General features: G+C 42.3%; 1 protein-coding gene across 1 annotated transcript in view; it reads left to right on the top strand.

Moving 5' to 3' along the window:
• SLC9A9 (solute carrier family 9 member A9) overlaps positions 1-12,875 on the top strand; it is a 597,181-nt gene extending 584,306 nt beyond the window's left edge. The window contains exons 15-16 of the mRNA XM_017882282.1: positions 9,453-9,558; positions 11,173-12,875. Coding sequence (XP_017737771.1) covers positions 9,453-9,558; positions 11,173-11,400 — 334 coding nt within the window. The 3' untranslated portion in view covers positions 11,401-12,875. The remainder of the gene's footprint in view (positions 1-9,452; positions 9,559-11,172) is intronic.
• The last annotated feature ends 242 nt before the right edge of the window (positions 12,876-13,117 follow it).

Below are 13,117 nucleotides of genomic sequence, written 5' to 3'. Positions count from 1 at the left end.
CAATGCTTTTATTTCCAGCAAAATGACTTTCAAGATAGGCACGAACTATTATCAACATACAAGACCTCAGAATATTGTTCCCATGAACCCTTGCTAAGAACTCTACTGAAGAACAAGCTTCAGACAATCAAGATGACTAGAGAGATATTGACAAAAGGCCTGGAGGTAGGCATGAGATCACTAGTCACCTGATCATTTAGCTAGGACTAAATACTAGTTAAGAAGGCAACAATATAGTCTGTAGTGGCTATATGTCCAGACAATATAAATATATGACAACTATCTATAGTTATACCGCAGGAGTTTTGTAAATGGGAGGTCAGAATGCAAGGAAATGCCAAAAATATTTTAATGCTTTAGGTAATTATTATGATGGCATTATCAGTGTTCTTCTGAGATTGCTGTGTCTATGATCTAGGAGAAAGCAAATAAATCATTGTGGAATATTCTCATTTTATTCTTTGTGTCCTTGAAAAACAGAAATACTTGAATTGGAAATATCTATAAGAACTCATGAGATCTAGAACCAGTGGCATGGTGAAGCCGATTCACACCAACAGTTTGTACACTTTTTTCAACTCCATGGTCAGTAACTTTGTGTCAGTAGCTTGAAATCAGCCATGACGGGAGTATTTATACACCATGGAAACCCGGAATTGCTACAAATCCAGCCTATCTTCCCCAACAGAGAGTCAATTGTTAAACCATTTGCCAGCACCCCACAGAATATAGCAATCTTTAGTGTCCAGATCGTAATTTTGAAGTACCATTTCTCTCTCACACACACACACACAAACACCAAAAAAACAAAACAAAAAAAAAAAAACCCAGGAAATTTTGGAGAAATGGTTGGCTTAAGGTCTGAGACAAGAAATATATGAGAAGCCTAGAACAACTTGTCACACAGGTAAGTTATAAAGATACAGCCAGGCATAGTGAATCATGCCTGTAATCCCAGCACTTTGGGGGGCAAACACAAAAGGATCACTTTGGTGCTAGGAGTTTAAGACCAGCCTGGCCAATATAGCAAGACCCTATCTCTACCAAAAAAAAAAAAAAATTAGCTGGGCGTAGTGGCACATACCTTTAGTCTTTTCTTAGCTATCAGGCAGCTCTGAGGTGGGAGAATTACTTGAGCCCAGGAGTTCAAGGCTGCAGGTTGCAGTGAGCTATGATCAAGCCATGGCACTCCAGCCTGGGCAACCAAGCAAGATCCTGTCTCTAAGAAATACACTTTTAAGTTGTAATGACATTGGCATCATGTCAATAGGACTCAAGCCAGTTTGGAAAAAAAAAAAAAAACTCCCACTGACCAAAGAGGGTCAATTTGAGCATCAACAATGATAATAACTGCAATAAAATACATTGAAATTCATTACAATCATGTTCAAACAAAGTCAAAGAATGAGTCATCTTCAGAGAATGACAGGGAACAAATCGTTATCTAGAAGGCTGATAAATACATGGACTGAAGCAAGCATTTATCTTGCCATTCCTATATCAACTGTTCCACTGAATATCCTGATGGAGTAAATGAAGTGTCTCTTTACAAAAGTATTCTACCTAAGAAAATAATAGCTAAAACATATGAATATGACTGAGTAGTTATATTCCTGGGAACATACTCAATAGAAATGAGAGTATGGGCCCACCCAAAGACACATACAAGAATGTTCACAGCAGATTTATTCCCAATCCTGGGGTAGAGGGGGAACCCATAGGAAAAAAAAAAAGAAAAAAGAAAATAATAGGTAATTACAATTCCACGATTTTGCAATTCCCAGTAAGCAAATATAAACATTACATATCAACAGCTGCTCAGATCACACAAAGAGACCGCCAGATAATATTTCCTTCTTTAGTCTTGCTAAAGGGATAGACCAGAACCTGAATCTGATCTCTGGATCCAGCTGGAAATTTGCAGGAAATACCAAGGATAGAGGAACATGCTGAGCTGCACATGAGTCTGCAATCAGCAAAGTCCAGACTGTGGAAAATTCCACAGGTCAAATAGCCCAGATTCTTCAGATAAATTGTAAAGAAAGTAAAAGGGTGAAGGATGAGTTTATAAATTAAAAGACAAAACATTTTTTATGGGTAAGACCAAACTGTAGTGCATAGGAATACATATTTGGGTGACAACACTATAATATAAACTCTAGGAAGTGATTGGTATAAAATCAAGATGGTAGTTTCTTGTGGGACAAGGGGAGACCTGTGATTAGGATAAGACCTGTGATTAGGATAAGTCCCTGCAAGGGACTTTTGGAGTGAGTGACAAAGTTATGTTTCCCGCTCTGGGTCATTTCCTTGCCTTAATTTGGATTTGTAAGGTTTGCTGTATCTCGAAGGTGGTTTTGGAGACACAAAAGGGGGAGCCTTGCTCCGTCACCCAGGCTAGAATATAGTGGTGCAATCATAGCTCACCACAGCCTCAGACTCTTGGGCTCAAGTGATCCTCCCAAGTAGCTAGGACTTCATGTGCATGCCACCACATTGTTGGTTTTGGAACGGGAAGGGGTTTGTTTTGTTTTATAGGAATGGGGTCTTGCTGTGTTGCCCAAGCTGGTCTCAAACTCCTGGCCTCAAGCATTCCTCCCACCTTGGGTTCCCAAAGTGCTGGGATTACAGGAATGAGCCACCATGCCCTGCCTCCCTGTTTCATTTTACAATAAAAAATTTTTTAAAAATATAATCACATTCTTGCCCTCAAGGAGCTCAGTCTAAAGAGTGGATGGGGCCGGGCACGGTGGCTCAAGCCTCTAATCCCAGTACTTTGGGAGGCCAAGATGGGCAGATCACGAGGTCAGCAGATCGAGACCATCCTGACTAACACAGCGAAACCCCATCTCTACTAAAAAATACAAAAAATTAGCCAGGCATGGTGGCGGGCACTTGTAGTCCCAGCTACTCGGGAGGCTGAGGCAGGAGAATGGTGTGAACCCGGGAGGCGGAGCTTGCAGTGAGCCGAGATTGCACCACTGCACTCCAGCCTGGGCAACAGAGCGAGACTCTATCTCAAAAAAAAAAAAAGAGTAGACGGAGAGGTAAACAATTAGTTTCAAGATAATGTGATCAATGCTGTCAGATAGGTATATACATGTTGCTTTGGAACCAGTGTGGCACTGAAACAGTTTATTTAGCATGGCAGGTCCAAAGAGGCTTCTGGGAGGAAGGGACACACCAGCCTGGCCTTGAAGAGAGAGCCATTCTCCAAATGGCATAGGAGTAACAAAGTCCAGCCCAGGCTGCAGAGGATCACATCACAGTTACTCCAGGCAGCCCACTGCACCCATCACTGTTTATTGCAGCATTGGTTGCTTCCTTTCTGCCCCTGCAGTTGTCTAGAGCAATTTCCTTTAAAATGACAAAGGTATCAATTATCAGCCAAAGGAGCACATGTTCACATATTTATGTGAATAAACTAGTGTCTCTGCCTTTTCCTTGTTTTTAAACCAGAACTTAATGGATAATCTAAGAGAAGGTGCCATCTTGATAACTTTTTCTTGAAATAGAGCAGCTGCAGCAAAGACAGAATTCTACACCCAGCCAGATTCTCTCTACAAGCACTCAGAGTAGAACTGGAATTCCTCTCTGAATTCTCTCTCCAAGCACAGAAGAGCTTAAGGCTTCTTGGTTGGACTCTTAAAGCCTTCCTGACCTGACCCCTGAACACCAGAATAGCTCTTCACATCCTTAGCCAAGAAGGCAAGACAGTGAATGTCCGATTACAGAATCTGACATATCCAAAAAGACGATAGAGAGTACAATTTGTTAGGCCACATTTCCTGAGAAACAAAACGGAAGGGGTGCAATTTGTATATTGGAATCAAAGAGCAATGGGATGTGGACAATTTGAGGTGTCCTCTGTTCCTGGGTGCTGTGTAAACAACAGTGTGGAGGCACAGCAAGTGGGACCTGGTTATTGTGCAGGAATGTACAGACTTGGAAAGCAAGATTGGTGTCCACTCCAGGATGCGCTTATCCTTCTCACCCACCGGGCACTGATCCCTGACCATCTCTGGTAGCAAGCTGGCATTAGAAGCTAAAAAGCACTTTAGAAATGGAGGTAAGAATAGAAGGGAATAGAAAAGCCATCTGTTTACACATTTCCTGATCTGTAAAATGGGACTATACACCTACAAGTGTAAAGAGAAAATAAGACATATGGAAATGCTATATAAATGAAAGGGCGTAGGGTAGAGTACTCCTGAAAATCCTATACGAAGATGAATGTGCTTTCCTTCTTTACACAGCTGTGTGCTGACAAGCATTTTATCCTTATAACAAGACCGTTTATCAAGTCTATAAACACTTGCAAATGCTCCCAATAGGCACAAAGTCTTCTTCCACAAGCTGAGATGTGATCATTTGTTAATCTACTCCCAAGTATAACATTGAGTATTCATTTTGTGGAGTCAAGTATCTATCCCAGCCCTCAGACAAGATGCAACAACTGGCAGAGACCATTATATAGGTCTGGGTTCAGAGACAAATGGGATTATGGCTTGCCTTATACCTGTCCTCACCCTAAAAATGATGGCTTATGGACATAGGGAGACAAAAAGAACATGGTCTACTATTTAAGGTTTGAATCTTATATGGAAGGTAATACTCCAGAGAGACCACTGTGTTCCAGACTCACCTGATCAGTCACGTGGGATGCTTGCTGAAAATTCACTGTCTTAGTTTACTTCCCTCATCTGCTGAATCAGAATCTCCAAAAGAGGTCTTTAAAATCTGAATTTGTAACAAATGTTCTAGATGATTTTCATGATGAGGCAAGTTCAGAGAAAAATAGAACACAGCTCCACAGGGTTCTAAAAGTAAAGATTTTTAAAGAGGGCCCAAGAAAAATGATGTCTTAGTCAACTTGGCCTGCCATAACAAAATACCATAGATTGGGTGGTTTAAACAACAGAAATTTTCTCAATTTTGGAGGCTGGAAGAATAGAGTGGTCAGGTCTTGGTGATGGCTGCCTTCTTGCTGTGGTCTCACATGACCTCTTTGTGGAAGGTGGGAAGAGGGAGAGAGAGAGAACAAACTCCCCAGCATCCCTTCTTTTACAGGTATCAATTCCATCATAAGGGCCCCATCCTGATTAGCTCCCAAAGGCCCCATCTCCAAATACCACACCTTAGGGCTAGGGCTTCAACATAACCCTAGCTATGTTAGAGGGTAGGGGGATGCAGACATTCAGTCCACATAGGTGCAATGGGGCTTAGTCCTTCAAAGGACCAGGTGCTCATTTGTGGAGCTGGATCTTTGGGGTTTTTGCTTTTCACCAACCTATGCAAAGCCACATCACACAAGCCATAGGCTTAAGCAAGCTGTGCGTCCATTGGTTTCAGCAATATACAATGAACAAAACATGATGATTTAAAGCAAACAACAACAAAAGATAAATCAATGTCACTAGGTATTTTGGATGTTATTCAGTTAAACACCAAATTTAACTCTGGACCTGCTGATAGCCCAGACCAAAGGAGAAAATGCACTTGCTAACTATCTTTCCTATTTCACGCAAGTTAAATTCTGGGTAGAGTTCCAGCTTTTACTTACACCTCCTGAACCACACTGCTATTCTCAAACTTATGCCCTTTAAAGATGAGAAAAGTCATTGTTTTTCCCCCAGAGCTGAACATTTTTTGTCTCAATGCATTTCTGGCTTATTAGAGAAACAAAACTAGTCATATTAAAAATTCCCAATGGGGAACCTCCCTCCCCATTCTGGAAGCTGATGAGAAAAATAACACATTTTGCGAAATCTGCAGTTTGGGTTTTTTTAATAGATCAGAAGAGTTTTCTTACCTCTTAATAATTCAGGTAACCCTGGAGATCCAGCCACTTTCCAGACATTGCTCAGCAATGAAGAACTCAGGATGTCCCCAATTCCAAATTGGTTATCCAATTAGGCAAGTTCCGTTACTCAGTGTTGTTGTAACAGAAGGAGGATAGCTCAGTGTGGTAGAAGAGTCCCTGAATTCAGGCCCAGCTCTGCTATAAACGAATCAGCAGTTTCCATTGAACAATTTATTTACCCTCTCTGAGCCTGTTGCCTTCATTAATTCAACTACTATTTCTTAAGTATCTAAGAAGTGCCACACTATCCAGGTGAAGGGGACAGCCTTCAGGAGACCACAGTTCGGAGAAAAGGGAATTTTCCATTCTGTAATGTAATGGTTCCTTTCCTTGTGTGGGTGCCTTGTCTCTGTTCCTCACTGGCTTGGCACATGAAACAAAACCTGAGTGTATGATGGAACAAATGAATGAGTGAGTGAAAGAAAACAGTTTTTTAAATCGCCTTATTTTACGCCACTACCACTCTTCCTAAGGTTGCCTTTGCCTGATAACTCAGGCCCAAGTAGTCCAACTTTGATTGCACCTTTCTTAGGTTTCTAGCACTCAGAAAACTCATTTGTTGGCTGTAATCTGCCCCTTCATTCTTCTCCGGCACTGTTCCTCCAAATCTACTTCCATCCCTCATACACCCCTGAATATTTCCCTATATTCTAAATCCAAACATCCATTGAGCACATAATATATAGCAAGCACTGGGCAAACCAAGATGCTGGAGAACAGACTGCTCCACGTTTTCTGTGGCTGCAGACGGCGCCCTGTGTATCCCGTTCACAGCCACAGAGGGTATGCCTCCTTTGACTCACAGCTACTGAGATACCAGGACAGGCAAAATGATGCCACATAATTCTCAGGAGAGTCTTACATCAAATAATTCGACCCACCTCTCACCACCTCATGCTAGCCCCCTGTGCAATAAATTTTAACAAAAATAGCTGTTTAGGAGGATTGAACCACCTTAAATTTTCCATCCACTTAGTAGTCCATGAATCTGGGTGCTACACCAACTGACTGGAGCACGAAACTCTTATCTCTACCTTCAGTATCATTTTCCAATCATTATCGAACAATGAGACACCAGTTTCTCTGGAAAACATTACTCAGTTTTTTTAAGTAAGTAGCATTTTTATAGCATATCAAGGTTTAAAACCATTTCTACATATGCTATTTCAGTCAATATTCACAACAAAGCCTGAGGCTCAGAGGATAAATAAGTAGGCCATATGGTCAGTAAAGTGGCAGGGCTGGCATTTATGCCTGGGGTATGAGTCAAAATCCTGGAGCCTGCACAGAGGGAGCCAAGTGATCCTGTTTGGTTTAGTCCTCATAGTAACTAAAAACTACACATTTAGCCTTTAAGCATTTACTCCAATAGCATTATATAGTAGTACCCCTTATCTGCCAGGGATATGTTCCCAAACCCCATGGATGCCTGAAACCTCACATATGCTAAGCTCTGTATACACTATGCTTTTTCAATCTGATAACCACAGTGGCTACTAAGTGACTAGGAGGCAGGTAGTGTAGACAGTATGGGTACCCTGGACAAAGGGATGATTCATGTCCCATGTGGGCTGGAATAGACTGTGTGAGATATCACTCAACTCAGAATGGCGCACAATTTAAAAGTTGTGAATTATTTCTGGATTTTCCATTTAATTTTTTTGGACTGTGGTTGACCATGGGTAACTAAAACCATGAAAAGTGAAACCATAAATAAAGGAGCACTACTATGCATGGATTTAAAGAGATAACCTCATCAGGATTTTTTAAGGGTGTTCACTACACAATCCTAAACTTATATGTTACTTTTGTAACATTATTTTGGCTTTTGCAGTATGCTGAGCCTCTCAGTAGAAGTTGCTCAGGCCTCTTTCAAGCTCAGAGCCTTGACAAACTTATTTTGTTTCTTTTAACATGACATCACTAAAAATGTTGCTTACTTGCTGTTACTTTTCCATCTTTCCACCTGGAAAGAAAATTGGCTGGACTTTTTAAATTTGTACTCCAGTTGTACATATATCTTGTCTACCTCGCCTCCATATAGACATTTTTATTGACCCATACATACTATAAACCCCAGAAAGATCACATACCCCAGCCTGAGTCTGCAGCTCCCCAGCAGGGGCGAGATCTTGTGTTTTGCTCTCCAGAAAAACCCAGCTGGTTGCAAACCATGACCCTGCCCTGAGAATTGTCTTCTAGGGGTGATATTGGAAGATTCAAATAGCAGAGGGAGCCTTTGGATTATTTAAAATTATATCCCTAGGCCTTAATTCCTTCATACCTAAAATGAAGGAAATAACACTAATGAAAATTAAAAGAACATCAAGAGTTTTTCAGATTTGTAGATATATTTACAAGATACTACACCCAATACCAGGTTCTGAACTTTAATATCTTTGCCTAACTGGGCACAACAGCTGCCCATCTGAAAGGAGGGATCAACTTTTCTATTTGCAGTTGGAATTGCGGGCCCTCCTAACATCTTCCCAGTCACTCTCCTCGCATCACAACAAGGCTTCATTCAGGTGCATGGCCTGCTTTGGTGACAAATGCATCAAGCCAGAAGTACCAGACTCCTTGGCCTCCATTGGGCTGCATCTTCCCTCTATGCCCACATGCTCAGGGCATCATGAGAATGGCATGTGAATTATCCAGCTATGGATGGACTCCACTAGAGGCATCTCCAAGATCTTCTCATGCCCTGAGTGCCTGAGCACAGCTGCGGATCTTCACAATCCAACCAGTGATCACTCCTCTCCATTCTTTCTGTTTCCCTATTTGCCATAGCTTTTTGGAAAGTTGATGAAGTGAAATATTCTCCAGCAGAGGAAGTCATATAAAGCTTAAAAGGCATTTCTGATGGAATGATGAAATAATTCCACTGCTTTCCTTTGAGCAAAAAAACTCAAGGCAACCTGAGGCAGCTCTGGGGATTTCATTATTGATAGACTGGAGGGAAACAACGGCTTTAGCTGAACAAGTTTTTCTCTTAACTTGTTAGAGCACTTTGGAATGAAGAGATGAGAAAGACAGGTGCTAGACAATAGAATAAACCCAGCACCAACTTATTTACATAATTTTGTATAGAAATCCATTGATGTATGAAGTATAAAGTGACTGTTGAATAGTGAAAATTAAGTATTTTGGAAAACAATCTATGTTCACTACCTAGCTCTAAAATAACTGAACATTTTGTAAAATACCTCTTGCATCTTTGTAAAACTTACTGGCAGTTTAAGCTATGTGTGTGTGCAGTTTTAAGAAAAGACAATCTTTTATGTTATCATTTAAGGTAATTCTTAAGAATGCATTCTCTAAGCAGATGAGACATTGAGTCGGGGATAGGATGGGAAGAGCACATTTACACTTCTAATGCAGCATGGGCCATTCACCATTTCTTCATGATTAAAGGCTATCAGGAAGGCTGGAAGAGTGTGTGTAGCAAAGATTATAAAGTGCTTCCTAAGTGAGGCAGTAGGGGATTTAAAGGCAAATTGTAGCTGTCTCAGCATACAAAGGTTTGTGCTGTGTGAGATTCCTAAATCCTAACTCCCTTTTGACAAGCATTCCTTAACAGCCCTCCCAGATATCTGAAACCAATTTTAACCCACTCTGGTCCCCCGCTGACTACAACATTACCTGAATGGTGTGGTCCAATTTCCAGGCTGCTTACCAGTCCTCAAGCCTATGGGGTAAGTAAATCTCAGGCCTCTGGGGTGAGGTATCCCTTGTGGGACAGACGTGGTGAATATCGATGAGCCCAGGAACCTCAAAAAGCCTGCTACTTGCAGGATTGAGGAGGAAGCATTTTTTAAAAATTCACTGCGCCAGGAAGCATTTCTCTTATCAATTGTTGCTGATGTTGGCTTATTCTTTTTTATTGTTACCAATATTTTTAACCATAAAATGACCTTAGAAAATGTAAAAGAAGCATCGTCACAAACTGCTGTGTTTTGAGGTTTTGAATATTAGGCCTGTGCTTTATGACTCAAGGGAGTGGAATGAAAAATGCTGAGAGGCACTTAGAATCATTACCAACAAATCAGAGGTCAGGGAATTGGAGAAGTGCACAGTCTTAGGGTTGCAAGCGTCCTTAGAAGTGTCCAGCTGGCTACCCCTGTACACAAACAAAAACTCATCTCAGGTGTGTTCAGGGCACAGAAGCCTGAGGCAGTGGTTCTCAAACAGTAGTCTCCAAACCAGCAGCCTCACTTGGGAACTTGCTAGAAATGCACACTCTCAGGCCCTGCCTCAGAAACACTGAGCTTGAACAATGATCTGTATTTTAACAAGCCCTCCATGTGATCCTGGGACACGCTAAAGTTGGAAACCACTGCCCTAAAATCCCCCAGCGAGGGCCCATCCTACAAGTAGTTTAGTATGGCCTTCCCAAAGCCAATAGAAGAAGAATTGGGATCTTAATTCTTTCAAGGGAACCTCTGTATGGGAAAAATTATTATTAGTCAGATCCAGTTAGCTTCTAGCATTATCCACTATGGTGACTTCCAGCCATTTCTAGACTTGTGGTACTAATCCCAAGAAATATGCTGAGAAGATACACTTTTAAGGTAAAATGTAACAGGAGGCCAGGTATGGTGGCTCACGCCTATAATCCCAGCACTTTGGGAGACCAAAGTGGATGGATCACTTGCAGTCAGGAGTTCAAGATCAGCCTGGCCAACATGGCAAAACCCCGTCTCTACTAAAAATACAAAAATGAGCCAGATGTGGTGGTGGCACACGCCTGTAATCCCAGCTACTCACGAGGCTGAAGCAGGGGAATCACTCAAACCCCAGAGACAGAGGTTGAAGTAAGCTGAGATTGCAACACTGCACTCCAGCCTGGATGACAGAGTGAGACTCTGTCTTAAGAAAAAAAAAGAAAAGTAGCAATAACTGTTTAGAGGATTTTTTGATAGGCAGGAATGTTACAAAACCAACATGAGAATCTTCCCGTATTGTGAGATCATAGGATTATGCTAACTCCTAATTCCTGTCAACCCTAGTTAATACCAGTGATGGAAACACCCTTAACCCAAGGAGAAATGTAAGTAGCATGCTCTTCAACACCTCTTACCTCAGCTTAGAGACCCCTTATGGCTGTACAGCATCAGATATTCAATGCTGACTCAGGGAAAGGCTGTACCATGCCTGCAGCAGAAACATCAGCCAAGGCCAGACAGGGCAGTTACAGAAAGAAAAACATGCATTCTATTAAAACACACACACACACACACACATTGTAGGACTGCTATTGTTTTCTGCCTTCATCATGAAGTGACACCTCTCTCTCTTTTCCCAACTAGGAACAGCTAAAAGATGATGATGTGGAATGCATTGTAAACCAGGATGAACTAGCCATACATTACCAGGAGCAAGCCTCCTCACCCTGCAGTCCTCCTGCAAGGCTAGGTCTGGACCAGAAAGCTTCACCCCAGACGCCAGGCAAGGAAAACATTTATGAGGGAGACCTCGGCCTGGGAGGCTATGAACTCAAGCTTGAGCAAACTTCGGGTCAATCCCAGTTGAATTAATTGGCATGAAGAGTACAGATGTAATCACAAGTAATGCAAGGCTCACTGAGGAATACAAGCCAAGCTGATGAGGCAGTATAGGGGAGAGGCTGGAAAATGTATTAAGAGCATAAATTGGAGAGAATCAAAGCCTTGTCACATGGATCCTCTGGTGCCTGAAGAAATGAGAATTTATTATCCCTCTCTATTATGCAAATGAATTTAGTTTTTTGACAGCAGCCATTTTGATTACTGGATTGACTGGGGTGGGGATGGGGGTATCAGGAGTCTAGCTGCTGGAGGATGGGACAGCTGTGCTGGGTCTTCAGGGCATTTCTGCTGCGTATGCAGCTCTCCAGGCCCTTCACTTCTATTCTGGATTTTATTCCCTCCACTAGGGTGAGTTTAAAAATAAGAAAAGAAAGCTTCTGAGAGTAAACATTTTGCTCCTAAGCTGAAGGGAATGTACAGCTATTTAGTAAGTGATAAGTTTCTTATTTTGAGGACTTGACTCCCATTTGCTCTCAGTGACCCCAGGGCAGAGCCCAGAGAAGTGTTCCGTCCCCACTGCTGATGGCTTCCCAGAGTCCATGCTGAGTTGAAGAACCTATTGTTCTTGTTGACATCCTTCCTATGCTACTTCTCCCATCGCTCAAAGGGGTTGCCTATGGCCGGGTGTGCTCTGCACTAAATGCAGCACCACTTTCAAGCTTGGTAGGACCATTCCAAGAAAAGCAGGTTTCTTCTCCTCATACCACATTGTGCCTGAAGAACAAGGCTTCCCGTCCTTGCCTGCATGTGAGTCACTTCTTGGCTGTGCAGGAGGTCCCCCCATCTCCATATGCTGGAAGGTAGGATTCTGCAGCGCATGTTGCTCTCCACCTGGCAGCAGACTGTGCAGGAGCCCCAACCTGTCCTCCAATTCCAGCATTCACAGCTGATGAGCAGTGCAAGAGCAGGGCGACAGGAATGGAGCCAATGATGTGTGGGTTACACTGAGGAGCCAAAGACAGGCCCTCAGGACTTCCCCTTACAAGGCATGGCTCATGGCCTACATTCCAGAGACCAACAAGATAACTTTTAATTCAGCTGCATGACCTGTGCCTTTTAAGCCATAAAGATACCTCAAGTCTAGCGCCTCTTGAAATCCAGATGTTCATATTACACTCCAAAAAATAGACTCCAGGCCTAGGTGCCCAGGCTATGATGAGTCTGCTTTTGAAGGAGGTAGGGAATGACATCTTCCTTGGACCCAAAGCTTAAAAGTAATGTATGCTTTGCTGACCACTGGTAGGCCTTAAACACTCACTGTGGTGGTATCAGGCACACTGCTATGTGCATCCATTTTTTTTTCTTTCTTTCCAAACAGAATCTCTGGGGCACAAGTTGTTTTATACTCAAGCTAAGTATAATTTTGTCATTTCAGGTAAATATAAGTGGTGAAACATGAAGTTTTCTAATTTGACTTAATCCTAATAAATTTTTGTTATAAAGTATGATTCTGTTTGGCTAATGCTTTATTTAAAGTCATTTTCTCGTTCCAGTGCTTGGTGGTTCTAAGCTCTTATACTCAGAGTGCTGGCTGAAGCGGGCACTGAAAGCTAATGTATGGGAGATGCAGGGATCCTCTGGGCCAAGAACAGCCAAGGGGATAGCAGGACAAGTCACTGAAGGAATGAAGAGAGCAGGAATGGGCTTGGGAGGCATCCCAGAGAAGGGAAACCTGAGTCAAGCAGAG

This window comes from Rhinopithecus bieti, unplaced genomic scaffold, assembly GCF_001698545.2.
Source record: "Rhinopithecus bieti isolate Rb0 unplaced genomic scaffold, ASM169854v2 scaffold_12642, whole genome shotgun sequence".
Taxonomy (NCBI): Eukaryota; Metazoa; Chordata; class Mammalia; order Primates; family Cercopithecidae; genus Rhinopithecus; species Rhinopithecus bieti.
The sequence above is the reverse complement of the archived record's forward strand: the minus strand, read 5'-3'. Positions and strand labels throughout refer to the sequence as shown.